The 22,081-nt window shown below is 39.0% G+C and overlaps 1 protein-coding gene and 1 pseudogene across 1 annotated transcript in view; both read left to right on the top strand.

Annotated features, from left to right (window-relative positions):
- Positions 1-412: 412 nt before the first annotated feature.
- Positions 413-22,081, top strand: part of NEIL3 (nei like DNA glycosylase 3) — a 67,968-nt gene continuing 46,299 nt past the window's right edge. The window contains exons 1-2 of the mRNA XM_036764622.1: positions 413-571; positions 15,090-15,217. Coding sequence (XP_036620517.1) covers positions 413-571; positions 15,090-15,217 — 287 coding nt within the window. The remainder of the gene's footprint in view (positions 572-15,089; positions 15,218-22,081) is intronic.
- On the top strand, positions 19,472-20,609 carry LOC118854266 (annotated as a pseudogene).

Below are 22,081 nucleotides of genomic sequence, written 5' to 3' on the forward strand. Positions count from 1 at the left end.
CCTTTCTGAAGTCCCTTCCTTCTCTATACTGCCATTCTGTAATTCTAAGGGGCCGGTAGAAGCAGGAAGGAGAGACAGTGCAGGGGCACCGTCAGCCTATCCCGGCTCCTACAAGACATTCAATCTAGGGTCACGCCCATTTGATCCCGCTCACTTCTGGGCCCATAGACAGTTCCCCCGAGGGCGGGGATGGGTCGGAGCCGGAGAACCGGAGCCCGCCGATTGGGTGGTAGCTCCCTTCGGCCCCTCCTAAGCGGACTCTGCCGGGGAAGCTTTGGGGCGGAGCTCAGGGCGCGGGAGATTTGACCGAGAGGCGCGCGGAGGTTCCCGGGCCAGGCACAGCTGCCCCAGCCGTTGTAGCTTTCACCAGGTGGGCCGGCAGTGCCGCTGGGGAGGAGAGCCAACCAGGGCGATGGTGGAAGGGCCGGGATGCGCACTGAATGCAGAGAAAATCCGGGCCCGGGTGCACCCGGGTCAGGCGGTGACCGGTGTACGAGGAAGCGCGTTGCAGCCACCCGGGGCACCCTGGCCCCCAGCGGCTTGCCCCGGGGCACAGGCATCCTCTCCCTGGGTAAGTTTACTCTGCTTCCATGAGGTTGAAGAGGCAGAACCGTAAATTTAGGGTTATAAGAGACCTTTGAGCTCATCTAGTCCTGCTCCTCCCCTCTTTTACAGATGAGTAATTTGCCCGAGGTCCCCCAGATAGTAATTGGCAGAATCAACATTTGAACTCAGGTCCTTTAACTCCAAAGCAAACTTTATTCCTATCTACTGTCCTAAAAGAAGAAAGTGAAAGTAAAGGGCCACCCTGGCCTAGTGCCCTCTTCTAGGAGAGTGCGCTACTTCCCGCAAGTTCAGACTTGCAAAATCCCGGTCCTTGCGGCACGCACAGTTTCCAGTGTTTGCTACTGTTGCCCAGGGGACTCAGCCCCAGCCTTGTTTGTTCCCAAAGTTGTTCCGGAAATTCTGTCTCCGCTTGAACTTTCCGACTCTGCTTGGCAACCGAAGCTGCTTCAGCCTCCGGCATCTTCTGTAGGTGTATTTCCATGAGTTAACGCGTGGTCTTTGTGGCAAGATCATAGCTTTAGAGTGGGGAGGGCTCTTGGGGGAGGGGGGTCATCTAATTCATCCCTGTCATTAGCACTTTAGGAAAATGAATGAAGCGCACAGAGTTTAAGTGATTGCCGTAGTCACACAGGTAACAAAGGTCATAGCTAGGATTTGAACTGAGGTCCTCAAAGGCCAAAACCAGGGTTCTTTTCCAGTGTACCAGGTACTTTATTGCGTAGATTATTAGAGTAAGAATGGGCCTTAGACAGTATCCTCAAATTGCCTTGTATTTATTTTGGTATATTTTTGTTTAAACTTGTAAATGCCCTCTTCAGCAACACAATATGAGCTCCTTGAGGACTGCTTCATTTTGTCTGCACCTAACACAGTTTCGATGCATATTAGACATTTCATAAATGCTTTTTAACTGATTGATCTAATGGGTACTGATGAGTGATAGGGCCAGGATTCCTACTCAAGACCTTTCTTGTAGAACCATAAAGAGTACAGAAGGATCTTTGAGATGACATAGGCTCATTTTGCACGTGAAAAAACTGAGGGCAGAGAGAAAGGAAGTTACTTGGCCAAGATGACACAGCTAAGTGGTATGGTAGAGTGTTGGAATTAGAAGACCTGAAGCTTCACAGTGGGCCTCAGTTTCCCCATCTATAATGTAAGCAGGTTAGAAGGTGATTTCTGAGGTTCCCTTTAGTTATAAGGGTCTGTGATGTGTGAAGTGGCCTTGGGAACAGTGGCTTATTTCTCTGCTCTCTTCCTCCCCTTTTTCAGTTGATGGATACACTTACTTTGAAGCTTTCAACTATAATTTCCCTTTTCTGCTTCTCTTAATGTTCCACAACTCTACAACTGATATATATTTCACACCTAATATGTAACACTTCAAATGCATACCAGAGGCTTAGTTCAATTTTCCACTCATCACAATTTTGCATTCTAATAAATATCTCTGGGGATTTCTACTTCCCTGAAGTGAGGTTACCATCTTTTTTATTTATTTATTTTTAATTTGCCTTAGCACAGCTATTACTTCTCGCTTTGTGATGCACTAGCATTCATTGAAGATGAGAGGGCATTCCTTTGGTAACAACTTGGAGTCTGTTCTCCAAAGATTGTTTGAGCCATCCAGCAGAAGAGCCTCCAGGAGGTATGGCTCCATGAGTGTTACTGGATGGCTTTCACGTGGTAGTATACATTAATTCTGACTGCACAACTTTCATTTTGGGCCTAGAAGGGAAAGGAAAACAGCCAACCATGAAAAGTAGCATATTTTCTCCTCCCTCTCCACCTCTCCCCTGCCCCCCACCCCAGCTTTAAAGAAATTCATTCAACAAATATTTACTGACCATCAATTATGTGCCCTGTACTAAGAGGAATCCAGCCAAGCATCTCAAGAAATCAGTCTACTGGCTTCCCTGGCTCCCTTCAAGTCCCAGCTAAAATCCCTCTTTCTACTAGAAGCTTTTCCTAATCCCCTCCTAATGCTAGTGCTTTCCTTCTTTTGACTATCTCCAATTTATCTTATCTATAACTTATTTGTACATAGTTTGCATCTTCTCTCCCCCATTAACTCCTGGAGAGGGGACTGTCTTTTGCATTACTTTCTCTTCTAGCACTTCATGCATAAGTAGGTAAAGAAATGGAATAAGTTTTGTGTCTTTAACTTTTTGTCTTTTTTGAGGAGGAGGTTATCCTTAAGTGGGAAGTTTTATCCTAATGTTAGAGCTGAAAAATCATCAGTTGAATCAAACCTCTAATTTTTTTGATGAAGAACCTGGGAGAATTAAAGTGATTTGCTAGAAGAGACTTAAGAGGTGATCTACCTCAAACTCCTCATTTTAGAGATGTGGAAACTGAGGTCCAGAGGATTGAAATGATTTGCCCAAGGTCATGTTGGAAATAAATGACAGAACCAGGTTTGAAATTAGGTTTTCTGACTCCAAGTTCAAGTCTAATAATAAAATTCATAAGTGGCAGATTCAGGACTCCCAACCCAGGTCTTTTGACTATAATTAATGATAAAATAATGATAGCTAGCATTTATATAGAATTTAATGTTTACAAAGCACTTTACAAATATTATCTCCTTTTGTCCTCACAACAATCCTGGGAGGTAATACTATTTTCCATTTTATACATGGGGAAACTGAGGCAGGCAGCAGTTAAAAGACTTGCCCAAGGTCACACCAGCTAAGATAATGCCAGAGGCTGGATTTGAATTCCTGTCTTCCCAACTCCAGGCCCAACACTCTATCCACTGGCCACTAGTGTTTTGTTTTCTACACCATCCAGTTTCCTTCCTGTGAGTGATATGTGTGCTTTTTTTTTTTCTTAGAGTGTTCTTAAGACTCTCTTTCTGGTTTGGTCATAAGAGCCTAGATTTAAAGCTGGGAAAGACCTTAGAAATCATCTTGGCCAACTCATTTTTATAGATGAGGAACCTGAGCCCCTATGTATTCCTGTTTATAGCAACAATCAAAAACAATTTATTAACTGCATACTATGTTTTAGGCTTTATGGCAAGCATGGATGATACAAAGAAAAGGCAGGAATAGCCCTTGCCCTCAAGGAACTTACAGTCTATTGGGAGGGTACATATATTGCCTCAAAAGGTATGGATGTTTATTTATATCTCTCTCTTAATAAATTGTGTGTGTATGTGAGTGTGTGTGAGAGAGGTCTATGTATTGTCTCAAAAGATACAGGTATCTATTTGCATCTCTCTTAATAAATAGATTTATATGTGTGTGTGTATGTGTGAGAGAGTGAGAGAGGGAGAGGGAGAGAGAGAGAGAAAGAGCGAGCTCACACATACAAGACAAATATATATAGAGTAGATGGAAGGTAGCCTTAGTTTTCCAGATAACACACAGGGGGCACTGGAGTTTCTGGACTCCAGCCTCTTAACAGTTACACTCTTGATCTGGTCAGACGGGAAGGACAGGAAGACAGCTTTGGAGGAGTTAATAATTTTATTTTATTCTAGGCTAGTCTTTACAAGAGGGAGTTGCTGATAATGGGAGCACCAGCTCCTATAGCGTTACCTAATCGCCCTTCTTGCAGGGGCCATCACCCAGGTGAAAAGGGATGGGGATTGAATTAGGATGGTAGCTTTGTGAGTGGAAGAAATGTGATATATGCAAGAGATCTTACAAAGGAAGTATTACAGGATTAGGCAACTGATTATATATGTGGGGTGAGCAAGGGAGAGGAATCAAGGATGATGCCTAGGCTATGTACCTGGGTGACAGAAAGATGGGAAGTTCAGAAGATCACAGGACTTTGGGGCAAGGATAGTGAGTTCTGTTTTACACATGATAAGTTTGAGATGGGACATCTATTTTGAAATGTCTAGTAGTCAGCTGGTGACTGGAGATTAGGAGACAGACTAGTTCTAGATAAATATGTCTGGGAATCATTTCCATTGAGATGATAATCGAACCCATACATGTATTCTTGTTTATGGATTAAATCAATATTTTTTTCCTCCTAAATATCACTTCTCTGATTTCTAAACAAAATAATCTTTCAAACCAACAACCATGTTAATTGCTAGGGAAACAAAGATAAAAATGAAACAGAATCTATTCTCAAAGAGTTTATGGTCTACTGCAGTGAAGGGGAGGAATGTGGAATAAGGATGGAGAGACTGATTGTAGACAGATTGTGGTTAAAAAGTTTGTTTTTCACATTGTCTCCCATTGTAAAAAGTAAGCAAGGTCCTGTGATTATATCCCCAACATAGTGATTGGAACAGAATAAGCATTTTAGAAATACTTGTTGACTGCCTGACTAAATAGGAGACCATTGAAGTTTTGGGGTATTTTGGGTGGGGGGAGTGGGTTGAAGGTAATGGATAATCAAAATTTTTTCCTATGAAGATTATTGTCACCTATGTCAAAACTATATTAGAGTGGGGAGAGACTAGTGGCATGGAGAACCTGAAGAGATTTTAATGTGGCTATTAACATTTTGCATTTCCTCCTTCGAAAATTATCTGCTATGTCCTTTGACCAGTTTTGCATTGGATAGTGCATGTTACTCTTATAGAAATGACAAGTCCTTTTAAATTCTAGATGTCAGATCCCAATCTTTCTCAGCTGAGGCCCCTCCTCCTTCATTCAGCATGAACTCCCTCTCCTTCCCTTCTCTTTCAGAATCCCTTTAACGATGTCGTTCCCCGACTCTATCCTCGTCTCCCCCAGTGTCTGACAATGACCTGCCTCTTCTCCATGCGAAGCCCAGTCCTTCTACGTGTATGCTTGATCCTGTTCTCTTTTATTCCCTTGGGGATTTTTTCCTGTCATCCTTTTTTTTTTTTTTTAACAATCATCCCCAGTCTTCACCCTCTCTATCTTCTGTTTCCTTCCTTACTGTCTTAAAAAACATCCACATCTTCCTAATCAGTAAACAGCCTTCCATAGATCTTAAAACCCTCTTAAGCTGTTGTCCTGGGTCTCTCTTCCCTTTCACAGATTCCTAGAAAAACCTGTCTACACTTACTTTCTCATTCGCTTCTAAAATATCTGTAATTTGGCTTCCGACCAGATTATTCAGCTGAAACTGTTCTCTCTCACATTACTAGTGATCTCTTACTTGCTAGATCTAATGGCCTTTTTTTTATTCAGTCTTCTTCCTTCTGGGCCTATTTGCTGCATTTGACTCTTTGCACCAACTCTCCTCTTGGATATTCTCTCTTTTCTGGGTTTTCTTAATGCTCTTCTCACTTGGTTTTTCTCTTGCCTGACTCTTCCTCCTCAGTTTCCATTTAGCTCATTCATATCCTAACTGTGGGGGCAGCTAGGTGGCACAGTGGATAGTGTTGGGTTTGGAGGCAGGAAGACTATTCTTCCTGAGTTAAAATCTGGCCTCATAAACTTACTAGCTGTGTGACTCTGGGCAAGTCACTTAACCCTGTTTGCCTCAATTTCCCCATCTGTAAAATGAACTGGAGAAGGAAAAGGCAAACCATTCTAGTATCTTTACCAAGAAAATCCCAGTTAGGATTACGCAGAGTTAGACACAACTGAAATGACTGAACAGCACCCTCAAAACTCTCTCCTGGATGCCTTCTCACTTCTCTCTGTAATTTCTTTCTGGGTAACCTCAGCAACTCCCATGGTTAGCTTCATCTCTTCAACTTCATCTTCTTCATCTCTTCACCAATGATTCACAGATCATAGTAGTCAGCCCTAGTCTGTCTCCTGAGTACTAGTCAACATTTCAAACTGGATGTCCTAAAGATAACGCAAACGCAGCACATTTTAGACTGGATCTTTTCCCCCTAAATCTTCTCTTCTAAACTTCCCTATTTGTGTTGGTGGCACCACAATTCTTCAGAACCCCCAAGTTTTTAACCTTAGCATCATGTGGTACTCCTCTGACTTCCTCATCCCACATAGCAAACAGTTGCTGTGTCTTTACCATGTCAAACTCAACATCTTTCACGACTCAAATCTCCTTACTCGTAGTCACCAGGACCTGACCACTTCTCACCTAGACTGTCCCAGTGGCTTCCTAATTCATCTCCTTGCCTCAAGTCTTTCCTCTATTGTAATCCATCCTCCACACTGGTGCCCAAGAGATTTTCCTTAAGCCCACAGTTGGCTATCATTCAGCTACTTTTTAAAAATTAAATTACATTTCTTTCAATTAACAAAACTATTTTTTTTCTTCCTCTCACTCCATATTTTAAAAAAAACACCCAAAAACCTTTTAACAACTATGCATAGTTGTTATGGGGCCGAGTTAGAGCCGAGCCCTGCCCTCCTCGGACCTCCACGCCCAGGGCCTGCTGAGATTAACTCAGGGCTCTGAGATGTGGGTGGAGCCAGGAGGAAGGGTCTTGCCTTTGTTGCCTCCCTAGCAATTGCAGGTCTTTGCCCGGACCTGCTTGAGCACATGGAACTTCCGGTTCTTTGCCTGGACTGCCTGACCACAGGGAGCTTCGGGTTAACGAGGGAAGAGAAGGGGAGGAGAGTAGGCAGAGTTGGGGCAGTCTTAGTCCCCAGGTGTCTTGATTTTACCTGTTCTTTCACCCACATAACCAAGGAATGTACCTACATCACTAAAGATATAAAAATGCTGCTTGCTGAAATAATAAATGGAGTCACTCAACACCTTCGGCTCCCGCCCCATTCATTGTCAGCGAGATCAGGCCTTTTGCTAGGCAAAGGCCTGGGTGTGGGGGGCTCAGACCCCCACGATTTGGTTGTGAGGCCGGGGACTCGCAACACATAATCAAGAAAAACTTCCCCATTTAGCCACGTCCAAAAAATTATGTCTCATTCTGCAAACAGTCCATTACATTCTTATCTTGGAAATGAGGCCCTTATCAGAGAAACTTGCTGCAATTGGGGCACACTTTACTACTTAAGGGACTCCAATGCTCTCTATTGCCTCTAGGATAAACCATAAATCAGTCTGTTTGTCAAGAAACAGTTCAGTCCTTTCTAAGCGCATATGTAATATTTCATGCCTATGCTCCTTCACCCTACCTCTTTAACAAAAGAATGGCAGAGAATTTTCTCATCCTTTGTCTTGGGGCCGTGCTTGGAGGCCTGTACTTTCAGAATATCTGTTTTAGCAGCTGAGCAGATGATGAATTGGAGAGAGGGGAGACTAGAGGTCAGGAAGCCAGTTAAGAGGCTTTTGCTTATTATTGGCATTTGGGGTTTATTCAATATTGGCTATTATATACTTCCCCTGCCAGAGAGATTCCATCCATTTGAATTGGGCTCCTATGAGATGATTAGAGGGCAGCCCAACCTGGTACTCAGGCCTTACTAATGATTACTCAACTATTATCATGTCACCTATAATGTGGTAATGAGATAGCCCAAAGAAGTCAAACCCCACAGACAAGAGGAAATAAACCTAAATGGTGCTGGGAGGGACTTAGCTGAGAAAATAAGAAGTGATTACCTCATTGGGAAACTAGGATGGATCACAGAAGTTAAAACTGTAAATCTACTTCTCTTTTAAAAACTAGAGTTTAAAACAAATGTTCAGTTAGAATCCCTGAATTTTCAGTACAGTCTTAAATATTTTTTTCTCTGACTTTTCATTTTCTGGTCCTTTTGATCTGAAAGATAATCTTTGGTAAACCATAATGAATGGAAAGATGTTTTTGTGGAAAGATGAACTTCAAAACATGGCAAGTTTTATCTACCTCAGGCAAGATCATGTTAGTGTAATAGAAAGTATTTATTAAGTACCTACTGTGTGCCAGGCATTGTGCTAAGTGCCGGAGGTACAACGAAATGCAAGAGGCAATCTGTTCCTTGGAGGAGACAATATGTAAACAGACATGTACAAACAAGCTACATATAACATAAATAGGAACTAATCAACAGGCAGAAGCAATTAGAATTAAGAGGGATTGGAAAAGGCTTCCTGTAGAAGATGGGACTTTAGCCGTGTTGAAGGAATCCAGGGAAGCCAGGAGGTAGAACTGAATAGGGAGAACATTCCTAACATGGGAAACAGCCACTGAAAATGCCTAGAACCAAATGCCTGATTCAAGGAATAGCAAAGAGGCCAGTGTCACTAGATAGAGGATTACTTGGCAGGGTAGAAGGTGTATGAAGACTAAAAGGGTAGGGGAGGCCAGGCCACAAACGGCTTTGAATGCCAAACAGAATTTTATATTTGATCCTGGAGGTAATAGAGGACCAGTGGAGTTTTTGGAGAAGGAAAGTGACTTTGTCAGACTTAGGATCTAGGAAAATCACTTTGGTAGCTGAATGGAGAGTGGCTTGAGACTTGTGGCAGAGAGACCAACCAATAGACTATTTTAATAGTACAGGTATAAGGCTATTAGGGCCTGCACTAGGGTGTTAGCAATGTCAGAGAGAGATGTTGCAAAGGTGACCAGCCTTGGCAATATGTTGGATAGGAGAGAAGGGAGAGACAGTGAAGAGTTGAGGGTGATACCCAGGTAGTGAGCCTGGGGGACTCGAAGAATGATAGTGCCCTCTTCTGTAACAGTGAAGTTTGGAAGGGGACAGGTTTTGGGGGAAGAAGATGATGAGTCCAATTTTGAACATGTTGTGACAGAAAGCTGAAGATAATAAAAGGTTTCTGCCATATGTTTGAAACATTTATTATTCCACAGAGCAGCATTTAAAACATACTTAAAGAAACCACATAATATGCTCCTTATACTGTTGCACTAAGCAATTGAAGCTTAAATTACAAAAATCATCGTAAGAAACATTTGTTTAACTTTAGATTAAGAAAAAAAAATACATGGTGAAAGAAAAGAAACTGAGTCATTAGTAATTATCAGTAGATTTCCAGTTCTCTATTTTCCATATAATATGGGATCTTAGCTTTGAAATATATTTTGAAAAACTTTGAAAAATATTTTGATATCTCTATTTCAACATAATTGGTTTTCTTTATAATCCTATGTGTATTCTTTTATGCAATTAAAACAATATTCAAATCAGTAAACATTTATTGCTTGTTTACACTAGGAACTGGGCTAAATTTGGGGAATCAAAGTGCAAGGAAAAAGATAGACAGTGTTTGCTCTTGAGCTTATGTCCTAATGGGGGAAGATAATACATAAAAGAAAGCTGAAAAACATGATTCTGGGAAGGTGACCAGAGGCTTCACTGGATGGCCAAAATAGTCCATAACATGCAAAAATGTTAAGAACCCTTGCCATAAAGTATATCTCTTCAGTCTAATTTAAAACAAAATTATAAACAGTCCACCTTACAGGATATCTTCATATAATAACTCAACTTCATTTTTATTACACACCAGTATGAAAACACAGGCCATATAAGGAGTACCCTAACTAGTGGTTAGGTATTCTATGAGTTTGGAGCTACAGTACTGTTGCATAATCTTATGCAGATAGCAATCTAAGCACATTTTGTAAAACTCTGTTGGGTGTTGCAGAAACCTTATGGCAAAAGACAACTCTAGCATATCAATGAAATCTAATTGATGAGCCTTGAAGAATCATTCTTCCAGTTTCATGTAGCATTGTAGAATCTTAACACTGGAAGGAGACCTTAAAGATGATTGAGTCCTATCCCTTCATTTTACACATGAGGAAACTGAGTTTGCCTTACTTGAAACACATTCCCAGTGCAACCAAAAACAATCTACAAGAGATAATATAATCAAATAATCATTGGCCTTCACAAAATGAAACAAAGCCTAAATAATATTGTTAAGGTCCTATAAAGAAGATAGCTGCCTAGAAGCAGGGGCAAAGTGTAGATAATTGGATAAAGGAACCACCCATTTAACTCACTTAGACATGTGATTGGGCAGCTAAGTGGCACAGTGGATCTGGGATTAAGAAAATCTGCATTCAAATCCGGCCACAGGGACTTGGTAGCTGTGTAATCCTGGGCAAATCGCTTAACACTGTTTGCCTCAGTTTCCTCATCTGTAAAATGAACTGAAGAAAGAAATGGCAAACCACTCCCGTACTTCTGTCAAGAAAACCCTAAATGGGGTCACAAAGAATCGGACAGACTGAAAATGACTTTACAACAACAACAAAAAGCATATGATTACTAATCTCCAGAGCTTCCAGGTCAAAGAAAAAATAATACAAGTGGTTTAGTTGACACATCACATACTGAGAAACTCTAGTCAACGTCACTCACCATCAACAATGAATAAAAGCAGAAATTTGGATATGATATTATGCTGAAGAGGAAATCAATTGTACTGAAGGATAATTTGTTCAAAACAGTATTATGCTGCCAAAAAAAGTGATCTTTTAACAACTGAGAATTTCCAAATGTTCTTTGTTGGGAAATTTGATTTTGTTTGAAAGTACCATATACAATGAAACAGAATCAATGGTAAGTATATATTTTCCAAATTGCATAATATCTAAATACTTAAAAGGAAAAGATAACGGTACCTGATTTGAATTAACTTCTTTCAGACTTTAATAAATATATCCAGAAGATAGTGACTATAACGTTATGAACAGAGTGTTATAAAAATTAATATGGTAGAGCTTTGAGGATTCCTGAATTGGAATGAATAGGAATCTACCTAATTTTTAACAAGACCCAGTACCTTAACAAGATTTTCTGACAGTATCTCCCCTTCAGAGATCTATAGAATGCTTGTGACTTGCAGTACCGCTCTGGGTAGGCCTTCAGTTATGGGTGTTACATGTCTGTGCCTTTGCATGGCTGCTACTCTCTGCTTCATATTGCTTGCCTCCTTCAATCTCTGCTGCTTTCAGCAGGCATCTCTAGTCAGTGCTCCCCATTGTTCTCTCTGTGCAATATCTTCCATTATTTTGCTATAGTTTCCCTTCACTTTTAGCACTTCATAGGCACTCTGCTGTCATTGACATCCTTGGCAGCTTCTGTTAGTTAGCCTACTATCAGCTCTTCTCTATTCCCTGGTCTGGTCACTTAGCAGTTTCATTTGCTTCCAGGAAATGCTCTGTATCACCTGGTTTTATTGCTCAGCTTATAGCTCTTAGCAGTTCTATTCTTCGGTTAAAAATAACCCCATCCCTTTTCATGGGACCTAGCCAATATCGGACAAACTTCTTAGTGTGTTCAAAGAATAACCACTATTGTATAATAAACATTATTTTTGAGCCTACTTTTGTGTATAATATACATTCCTCCAAAATGTAACACTGACTTTGGGATGGGAAGATTTCTGGGAGGACCCCTTCTTCTTGTACCAGAGAAGCAAAACCCTGTTTCTAGTCCTAGAAGGCCTAATAGGCATGTGGTAGGTCATTGACACCAGCCATCTCTGTCCCTTAACATTTCTGTGATTTGCACCCTGTCGGTGTCATCACTTCCTAATAAATCATAGGGTTTGGGGGGGATATCCCTTACTCTCTCCCGAATTGTTCCTTTGTTCCTTTATCTTCTGTCTTTCCTCCCTGTCTTTGGGGCAGCTTCAAGAAAAAAAGGAAACAGAGAAAGACTAGCACAAACTAAATCTACATAACAAAAGCACACTTGTATCAAGGAAAACCCTATCAGTGACTTTCTTCCCCTTGCTTTGATGCATCTGTGACTTTTTTAGTGGAAGTACTCCCTCCACTGATGCAAATCATCTTCATTCCATGCCTTCTGCAATTCTTGTTGAGGTTTTTCTATTAATCTTTCATAGAAGATCAATTATTCAGGAGCCTTTGTTCTTATTGTTTTAGTATCTCAGCAGTTCCACTAGGCCATGCAAATTGCCTCTCTCCTTTCTCTCATTCAGCCCACATGATCAGTCAGCCTCCTTTGTTGATCGTACACATCCTTGATAATACCTTATATTGGTCCCTGTGTACAAGTCACTGTTGGTGACAAGCTACAATCTGCTTATCTCTCCATGCTTCTTTCTATTTCCCAGTGGCTTGTTTGGAATTTAAATTCTTCTGATGATAGCCTCATAATTTGCAGGCCCATGGCATTATTAATGGAAGATTGGCATGAAAGAGATGGTCTTTTGCTGTGGTGGGAAGTTAGAGGTCAATGAGAGCACTAACTATTCATTTTCACACAGGTAGCTCAGCATGATGTCCTTCCTATTCACTTTCATTTTATTCATCTGCAGTGCCTTTTATGTAAAATGTATCACGTTGAAAAATCAGTTCAGTATGCTACTTCATTAGTTCAGGCTACTCATTCAGTTGCATGTTGTAATCTGACATTCGTCCACTTTGTTTTTCAGCGTAGATGGTTACACTGATCTTTTTTGTATAATTGGGGTTTCTCTGAGGAGCATATATGACAGTCTAGAGTACAATTAGTACATCATCTAGGAATAAAGAACCTCATCATCAAAAGATTATTTTATTTTACCTTTAAAATGAAGAAACCTCCTGTGGTAATTTCTTTATAATGATATTGATATTTGCTGGCCTACAGAGAGCTTTAAAGGCTATATTTCATAGAATTCATAAGTCTGTCAAAATTGTCTTTACAGTCTTGATGTTCTCACATAATTTGTTCTCCTAGTTCAGAAACAGCCTGTTTTCATTCTGTTCTTGTTGCAATTGTCCCTTCTTGAAATGATCCTGCATTGCCTTTACAATTCTATTTCTCCAACTAATTTTTTTTTCCACATGTGAAAAAAAATAAGTGTGACTTGCACTGGAGCTGAGATATTTATCTACGGAAAAGCCTTACTCTGCAATGAGAAAGTCTAGCTTCTCCGTGTTCAACCATGCATAGGCAGGATAAATGGTAATCAGCACAATAAATCATATGTTATTGCTCTAAAAATGTATGTTGTTTGGAAGATTTCTTATTATTAAGCCGTTCTAAAATGGTAAGGGGAATCTCTCTCAATCATACTTAGGTCTGACAAAGAGAGATGGGGAAAAGTGTAAATGTCAAGTAATATTTTAACTGCTGAATAGAATTACAAAGGGCATCATGAGAAAGTCAAGTATTCATTGTCTAAGTGGTTATAGCTTGGGCCAAGATAAGTTTCCAGCAGCTAATTTTTGAATTATTCCTGGTTAGTTGTGTTTTGTTGAAACATATTTCATATTGGACTCCTAAGCAACAATACTTTTTCAGTTATAAGCCGATGATAAAATCCTCACCCACGTACTAGAAAATAGCTCTTAGAGATCACAGATCTAGGATGAGGAGGCACCTTATTGGCCTTCTTGGCCAACCTACTCATTTTATATATAAGGAAACGGAGGTCCGGGAAATATAGTTGACTTACTCAAGGTCATATGTGTAGAGTGTGCATCTGAGATAGTATTTTAACCCAGGTGTTTTGAATCTAGAGCCAGAGTCCTTTCTACTCCATCACACTGCCCATCAAATTACCAGGAAGAGAGAACAAATGGTGCTGGAACTTAACTCTCACCAGAAATAAATAAAGTTCAAGGAGCTAAAGTATTAAGAAAAAAGTTGAGAATTCTGCTTAGAGTCTTTGTGGCTAAGGCCTCATTAATTCACACTTGGTTAGTTTGGAACCAGCAGTTTGATGTAGTGAAAAGAACAATGGAAGGGGAGTCTGGAGACTGGACTTTAGTCTCATCCCCATCTTTATTATAACTTCTTCAGGCCTCAGTTTCCTAATCTGTAAAACAAAAGACTTGCATTATATGATCTTGATGATCTGTTTTAGGTTTAAAATTCTATAATTCTAAATTATTAAATGAAAATTGGTCTTAAATTTATCTTTGGATTAGCTGTGTTTTATAAAAAGAATTTAATAAATGCACATGCTGAACAATATGCCAAACTCTTCCAAGGCTGTATATTCTCCATCCTAGAATTGTGTATCAATCAGCTGTTCTGGGCTCCATTTTTAAAAGGAATTGGTGGGAAAGGGTGGGAGTGAGGAGGAATTGAGTGATGTGAAGCATGGAGGTTTATGAGAGATCTCTTGGGTGTCATAGGTTGGAAAACTTTGAGAACTACTGCAATCTTATAACCTATATCACCTTGGTAGCAGGAGAGGGAGGGAGAAAAGTCCAGTTTTTCATTCAGACATTGCCAACACCCAATAGCTTCAGAGCCAATAGCACCAGACTCCACAAGGCCCTTAAATCTCTCCCAAGATCCACTGAGGATTCTTGGCTTCACTATGAGAAATATAGCTCTGGAGGGATATGGATTGGAAGGCATATTTTTATATCTTGCCTTACGAGAGAGAGTGTATGTGTGTACTTGTATGTGCATGTTGGTGTATACAGACGCAAAATTTTCACATAGCTTTCAACTTTCTTTCAACAAAAAAATAGTGCTCAGAATCATGGCCCTGAAAGAACAAATTATATGACAAGGATTTTCAGTTTATTCTTCCAGCTGTCTGCTAACTGCTCCTCCTACCCCCCATTTCTTCCAGCTTCTCTTTTTAAATGATTGCATAGCAATTTGGCAGGATCTCCTCTCTTTGTAAACAGCTAATTACATTACCTGACTTTTGGAGAAGATCTCACCTCATTTAGATGCACCTGTGCATGCTGTAATATAAATATGTTTAAGAATTGAATTATAATTTTGTTTGTTGTGTTTGTGTATGTGTATGTATGTGTTTCCTACCAGACTGCTCCAATGAACAGTAATAAAGATTCCTGTTGGAATTTCCCAGGACTGCTTAATGGATGTGTTTACAGTGGTGTGGAAACTTTGGGGAAGGAGCTTTTTATGTACTTTGGTCTAAAAGCTTTAAGGTAAGATAAATATGCATCAGCATGTCTGTATTTTTAAAGAAGTGCTTCTTGTAGGATTCTTCCTGCTGTTATATGTTGTAGTAAAACCATGACTGGTAAAATCCCAAGTTAAGTACCTGTGATGTTACCATGGAGTACTGAGCAAATTCAGATTGTGATGTCATCATAAATGGAGACATTTGGGAGAGGGTCACACCCAACTGTGTATTTTCATGCTTATATGTCTGTTTATGAGAGATCACAAAATGTGTTTATTTACTTTTAAAATTTCATTTTTTAAAAAAATTATGATTTTTAACAATGATGAACAAGCAAAAACATTTCCATTTTTTAAATTAATAAGCATTTATTTCTGTCCCACCTTTTCCCCATTGACAAAAAAAAGAAAAGCATCATTACAAATATTCATAGTCAAGCAAAGCAAATTCCTAAAAACAAACATTTCAATATACAAAGAACACAAAAATACTATATATGAAACTACTTATATTATGTAGATAGTAGCTCTGTGATGGTCACTTTTCTCTCTGGAGCAACTCTTTAGTACTCTAAACTGTGATGAGTTGCTGACCTATGTCAGTAGAGGGAGTTTCTACCTGGGGAAGTTTTTACACAGATAAGAAGACCAGACCAGTAAAACCCCCAAAAGAAACTCCTACTTACTTCTCAGGATTATTTTTAAAAACAAGCTTTGTCAAATTTAAAGCACATTGTAAAAGAGTTATTACTTTTATAAATACCAATTTATAATTTTATAATTTATTACCAATTTATACCAATTATGACCATTTTATAATAATTTAATCCCTGTGTATGTATCTGTGTAGATATATACACATATATGTGAAAAATCTCTGAATTTCAATTTTGATGCAGCCTGACTTTGGGCTGTGATGATTTTTATTTACAAAGTCTAATGTTGACTCTCTTAAAAGTTATCATTCTGTCTTTGAGGTATAGCCCTAAAATAAATAAAGCATAAAATGGACAAATTGAAAACTTATAAACTTCTTTAAAAAATATTAATAGGTCCTCTGTTCCTAAACAAAGGAGAATGAGTTACAGATGTAGCTTGTGACTACAGCATTTGTTAGTGCTTTTCTTCCCAGCAGTGTTTAGCACGTTTGGGTTTTTGTTTTTTGTTTTTGGCTCCTCTTTTCTGTGAGGTCATGTCTTTCCTCTTTCTTGGCAGCTGCTGTCCTTGGACACCAGCATCATGTTATGATCCTTTTTTTCTGAAATTGGTAACATCAGCAAATATCTGCAAGTACATGTAGTCATGATATATTGCGGGCTTCATTATTGCTCTAGGAGATGGATGTGATTGGGGGGGTGTGTATAGGGTAGAATTTGTCTATGAACAGTGCAGTTTACACTGGAATCTGTGTTGGAGATGTATAAGCGTTGATACATTATCGATGAGCAGGTTTAAGGTATGGATTTATTGCTATGGAGTGAGAGGGACTTTTTTTTTATTTCCGTTAAAATTGTTTTTTTAAAATCAATGCCCTCCACTAGGCTTATAAGGGGAAAGCAACAGCAACACCACTTCTAAATCCAGGGATATCAATTGTCTCTGAGGTAGTGCTAAAATTAGAACACTCTTTGGCTTCTGCCTGAGCATTCCGTTCCTGTCCCTGGGGAATACGTCGTTCAGCACCAAAATGGAGAAAACTCCTAAAGAGTGCTTCTTTTGTACTATTTACCTACCAAAAGAAAACAGAGATGTGGCATTTTCTGAGGCTAGGAGAAAGCATCTATTTGAAGCTGAACTTGGGGACCTAAAATCAATTGTATCTTCTATAGCAACCTAGTACAGTGTTCTGAATGTAGTAGACAGTTTAACTGCTATATACAGACCCGTGTTAGAGGTGGAAGGGATTTTAGAGATGACTTTCAATTAAATAGTTTTACTAAGAAGATCAGTAAAGTGAATTGCAAGATAGTAGCAGAGTCAGGACTAGGACATGGCACTCGGCCTGCAATAATCAGCCTTTCTTTCCACTGTTCATTCCTTTCTAACATTTTCGTATTTTTTTCCTTTTAAAATGTGTCATTTGGATCATTCACCCTTCCCAATGATTTTCCCAATTTCCTTACCCCACCCAAATAGAACTCACCCTTGTAAAAAGTAATAATAATAAGCATAATTAGATAAAGCCCTCAACACGTCGGCCGTGTCTGAAAATGTATAGTCCATTCCACACCTATACTCCAAGAGGTAGGAGGCATAATTCATCATTAGTGTTCTGAAGTTAGTCTTAGTAACTGCATCAGTCATAATTATGAAGGCTTTTAATTATTGTTCTCTTCTGCACTGTTGTGCTCATCATGTGAATTGCGTTCTCCTGGTTTTGCTAAATTCACTCTGCATTAGTTCATACAAGTCTTTCCAAGTTTCTCTAAATTTTTTATATTCCTTATTTTTGGCTGCCTAATAATCTATTATATTCAATATGCCATCATTTGTTCAGCTATCCACAATCCATAGGCACCTTTCAGTTCTTCAGTTCAGTTCTACAAAAAGTGCTGTTATAAATGTTTGTTGTTATATGAGATAATTACCTGTGTCTTCAGCCTCCTGGGATTTTTTTGTTTTGGCCTACTAGTGCTAAATTGTGTTGTTACTGAATTTTTAAAGGTTAATTCCAAATTGCATTCCATAGTCATTGGATCAATTCACAGCTGTAATAATGGTATATTAGTGTGTGGGTTTCCTGTAGCTCTTCTGGTAGTGACTATTTCTGTTTTTTATCTTTGCCAGTTTACTGGGTGTGAGTTGGAACTCTAGAGATGTTTGATTTATTAATAACTTTTGATTGGTTGATTAATAACTTGATTTATTAATAACTCTTATTAGTGATTTGAAACAATCTTTCATTTTTCAATAATAGCTTATATTTTGTCTTTTGGAAATGTACTGTTCATATCTTTTAATCATTTTTTCACTGGAGTGTGGCTTTTGGTTTTTATATATTTATATTAACTTCCTAAAGATCTTGGATGTCAATTGTTTCTATTAAGTAAGATTTTTTTCCCCAATTAATTATGTATCTTTTAATTCTAGCTGCATTGATTTTGCTTATTCCAAAGTTTTTTCAGTTATATTTAAATAGATCAGTTTATTCTTTTGTCTTATAATCTATTAAAACTTCTCCCCGAGTCATAATTCTGCAAGATATATCATTTCATTCTCTTCTAAGTTTTTTTAACAGTGTGATATTTTATATTTAGGCCATATATCCATTTGGTGCTTATTGTGGTATGTGATATAAAATGTCTAGACCACTCCTCTTTCATTTTGCTGTTACTGACTGACTCTTTGTCTAAGTAGTACAGTTTAAGTCCGCTACCACCATTTGGAGAACTTATATTAATGTAGGACAGATCTTTCATATCCCTTAAATTCCACAATGATAAATATTCCATAAAATCAGGATAAATTTTAGAGCATCAGAATAGTATAGAAGAAAGTTGAATTAGTTGGATTTTAAAGGAGACCTAGACTGACACATGAAATTCCACACCTAATTATATGTCTGTTTTGTTTCCCAGAACTTCCATTTCTTCACACATTAATGGGATAATAATACTTCTACTACATACAAAATCACTATGAGCTTTGTCTATATACAAATTGAGGATATTCTGAATGAAGAAATAAACAAGAGTAGCAAACAAACAAGTTTTCACAAGCAGTATTTGACAGTGCATTGCATCTGTATCAGTCAATGTGCCACTTCACAATTGAATTTTTTCCCCAAGAAAATCTGAGTCACACAAAAAATATTGAAACTTTCATAAAATATGTAAGCAAAATAATCATGTTCAATGACCTAATCACAAACATGAGGTGAGGCATAAAATAAGAAAATATATATTTACCATAGGTGCTTGCCATTATAATGGAGGAGATCCAGAGCAGAGTCCAAGTAGAAATCCTTATTCCCTTCAGGTGATCCATTCTTCCAGATGCTCCTTTTTGTGGATGACATACTGACTGCATTAAGTTCCAGAACTCCTGGAAGAAATATTTAATCCTCTTCAAAAGAGTTTGGTGTTCACACAAGAAAGACCAACTGGATAAAGAATATCTTTTGCCTAGATTATTGCATACTTTTGAATGGAAAAACCCATACATGCTTGGCCATAAATATTTACCTCTGGGACATTGAGTAAAGAAGGACAATGAGGCATGGACTGACCAGAGTTTGTGAATCCTTGGCTTCAGGGCCTGACCACACCCTCCCCATCCCAGCTTTTTCCCTTTTGAAAACACTAAGAATAATGTTCTTACATCAGTTTTTGTTAGAACCAATTACTTACCATGTTTAGAACAGACACCATACTCAGATTGCCCTTAGCCCTAATGATCATGAAGTCCATGTTTACAAAAAGAATGGGAACCAATGGATGAAAGCCCATGAACTGAAGGAACTCAATGGACACATCACAGGTATTGACTGGGCTCCCAAGAGCGATCGAATTGTAACTTGTGGTGCAGACTGTAATGCCTATGTCTAGAGTCAGAAAGATGGCATCTAGAAACCAACCCTGATGATCCTGAGGATTAATCATGAAGCCATCTTTGTGAAATGGTCCCCCCTAGAGAGTAAATTTACTATAGGTAGTGGAGTTCAACTGGTTTCCATGTGTTACTTTGAGTCTGAAAATAACTAGTGGTTGAGCAAACACATAAGCCAATTCATTCTACTGTTCTTAGTTTAGACTGGCATCCCAACCTTATTTTGCTGGCTGTTGGATCTTGTGACTTCAAATGCAGACATTTTCTGCTTATATTAAAGAAGTTGATGAAAAGCCAGCCAGTACTCCATGGGGTACCAAAATACCTTTTGGTCAACTGATGTCAGAGTTTGGCGGTACTGGAAGTGGTGGTTGGGTCCATGGAGTTGGTTTTTCTGCCAGTGGGAACCACTGTGCTTGGGTCAGCCATGACAGTACTGTATCAGCTGTCAGTGCCTCCAAAAATATGATGGTTTCACAGCTGAAAACAGAGTTCCTCCCACTCCTGAGTGTGTCATTTGTTTCTGAGAATAGCATGGTGGCTGCTGGCCATGACTGCTGCCCAGCGCTGTTTAATTATGATGATCATGGCTCTTTGACCTTCATCTCCAAATTAGACCTTCCAAAACAGAGCATCCAGTGCAATATCTCTGTGGAACGCTTCCACAACATGGACAAGAGAGCCAGGTCTGTGGATTGCAACACTGCTCTAGATACGCTACGCCAAAACGATATCATCCAAGTGTCTATTTATGAAGTGGACAAGCAAGACTGCCACGAATTTTGCATCACTGGCATTGATAGAGCAATGACAATTTGGGATTTCAAGACTTTAGTGTCTTTGATCCAGGGGCTATGAATTATGTGAAGCTGTATTTCCATTGTCTAGCATGACAGACATTTGACAGAATGAAGCCCCAGCATTTGCATGAAGACGGGAAAGACCCTACACAGGTCAAAAGTGAGAAAATATCCCTTGCAGATTTTTTTAAACATAATTGGTGAATGTATTGGTTTAAAAAAATCAGCAGTGATGTCTTTTTGATTGATTATTTCAGTCCATTCTTGACCAAAGCTGCTCTTTAAGTAGTGTATCGTGGGAAGTACATTAATGGGATAGTAATACTTCTACTACATACAAAATCACTATGAGCTTTGTCTATATACAAATTGAAGATATTCCAAATGAAGGAATAAATAGGAGTAGGAAACAAGCAAGTTTTCACAAACAGTATTCAACAATGCATTGCATCTGTATCAGTCAATTAAAGAGGGATTTTATGTAAATTGTCTGCTAAATTTTTTTTTTAAATACAGGAAGAAAAGGACAATGAGTTTGTTCTAGAATCAAGCAAGAGGAAGATAGTGGCCATTGTTGCTCTTAGGAAATTGCAAAACTCACTTAACCCCAAGTTTCCCGTGAAAGCAAAGGACCATTTTAATATCAGCATTTTACCTCTGTTGCTATATGTCAGTGAAACATAGAGTACAACAATCTCTGAAGAATTAAAGCTGAATATCATACAGTGGTCAGTCAATACAGGGGAGAATGGTGGATGTGATCAGGCTACCACCATATAGCCAATGAAGAATAGTAGCAAAAAATACCATTATCAGGGAATTGTTTGCTAGCATGAAAATGTGGGCGAATCATGTGTCAGATGAGCAATGGCAGGTAGGCAGAATGCTCCACTGGTATCCTTGCAATGTTAGAAGGAAGTGAGGAAGAGGATGTTGAGCTTCCCTGTGGCCAATTTATTGGAGGACATGTACAAGAGTAGGCAGGCACGATTGGACTATAATTTCTGTTGTTGGAGGGAAAATACAAATTGAGGTGATCACAGAACCATCTGAATACTACCATCTTCATAGTGTTGTGTTTGTGAATATTCCATTTTTCTGTATGTATGGGTTGAGAGGCCAAACAAACACAAGCACTTAATTCATTAAAAACAAAAATTGGATATATGCAGTGCTTCATTCCTGTGATTCCCTACATCCCTCAGGAAGAAGTGTCTTCTAACATCTTTTCTTTGGGGATAAACTTGTTCTTTGTCATTTTGTAGCATTTTATTTCAGTTTTTTAATGGTTTTTCTTCTTTCCATTTTCATTCTTATGGTCACTTTTTAGGTAGTTTTCTTGGTTCTGCTTATTCAATAGTGTAAGAGAGTACTAATAATTGGGGAATGGGAAGAGATCAATCTCTTCCATGAGAGATTGAACTCATGTTGTTGGAAGAAATTCAGGGATTCTCCAAGGTGGAGGTAAGATAGAAGTACCCTGTGGACATGGGAGAAGATCCTTTAGGGCAAACATGGCAGGAAGAAATGGAAGGGGAA

This window comes from Trichosurus vulpecula, chromosome 6 (assembly GCF_011100635.1).
Source record: "Trichosurus vulpecula isolate mTriVul1 chromosome 6, mTriVul1.pri, whole genome shotgun sequence".
NCBI classification, from domain to species: domain Eukaryota; kingdom Metazoa; phylum Chordata; class Mammalia; order Diprotodontia; family Phalangeridae; genus Trichosurus; species Trichosurus vulpecula.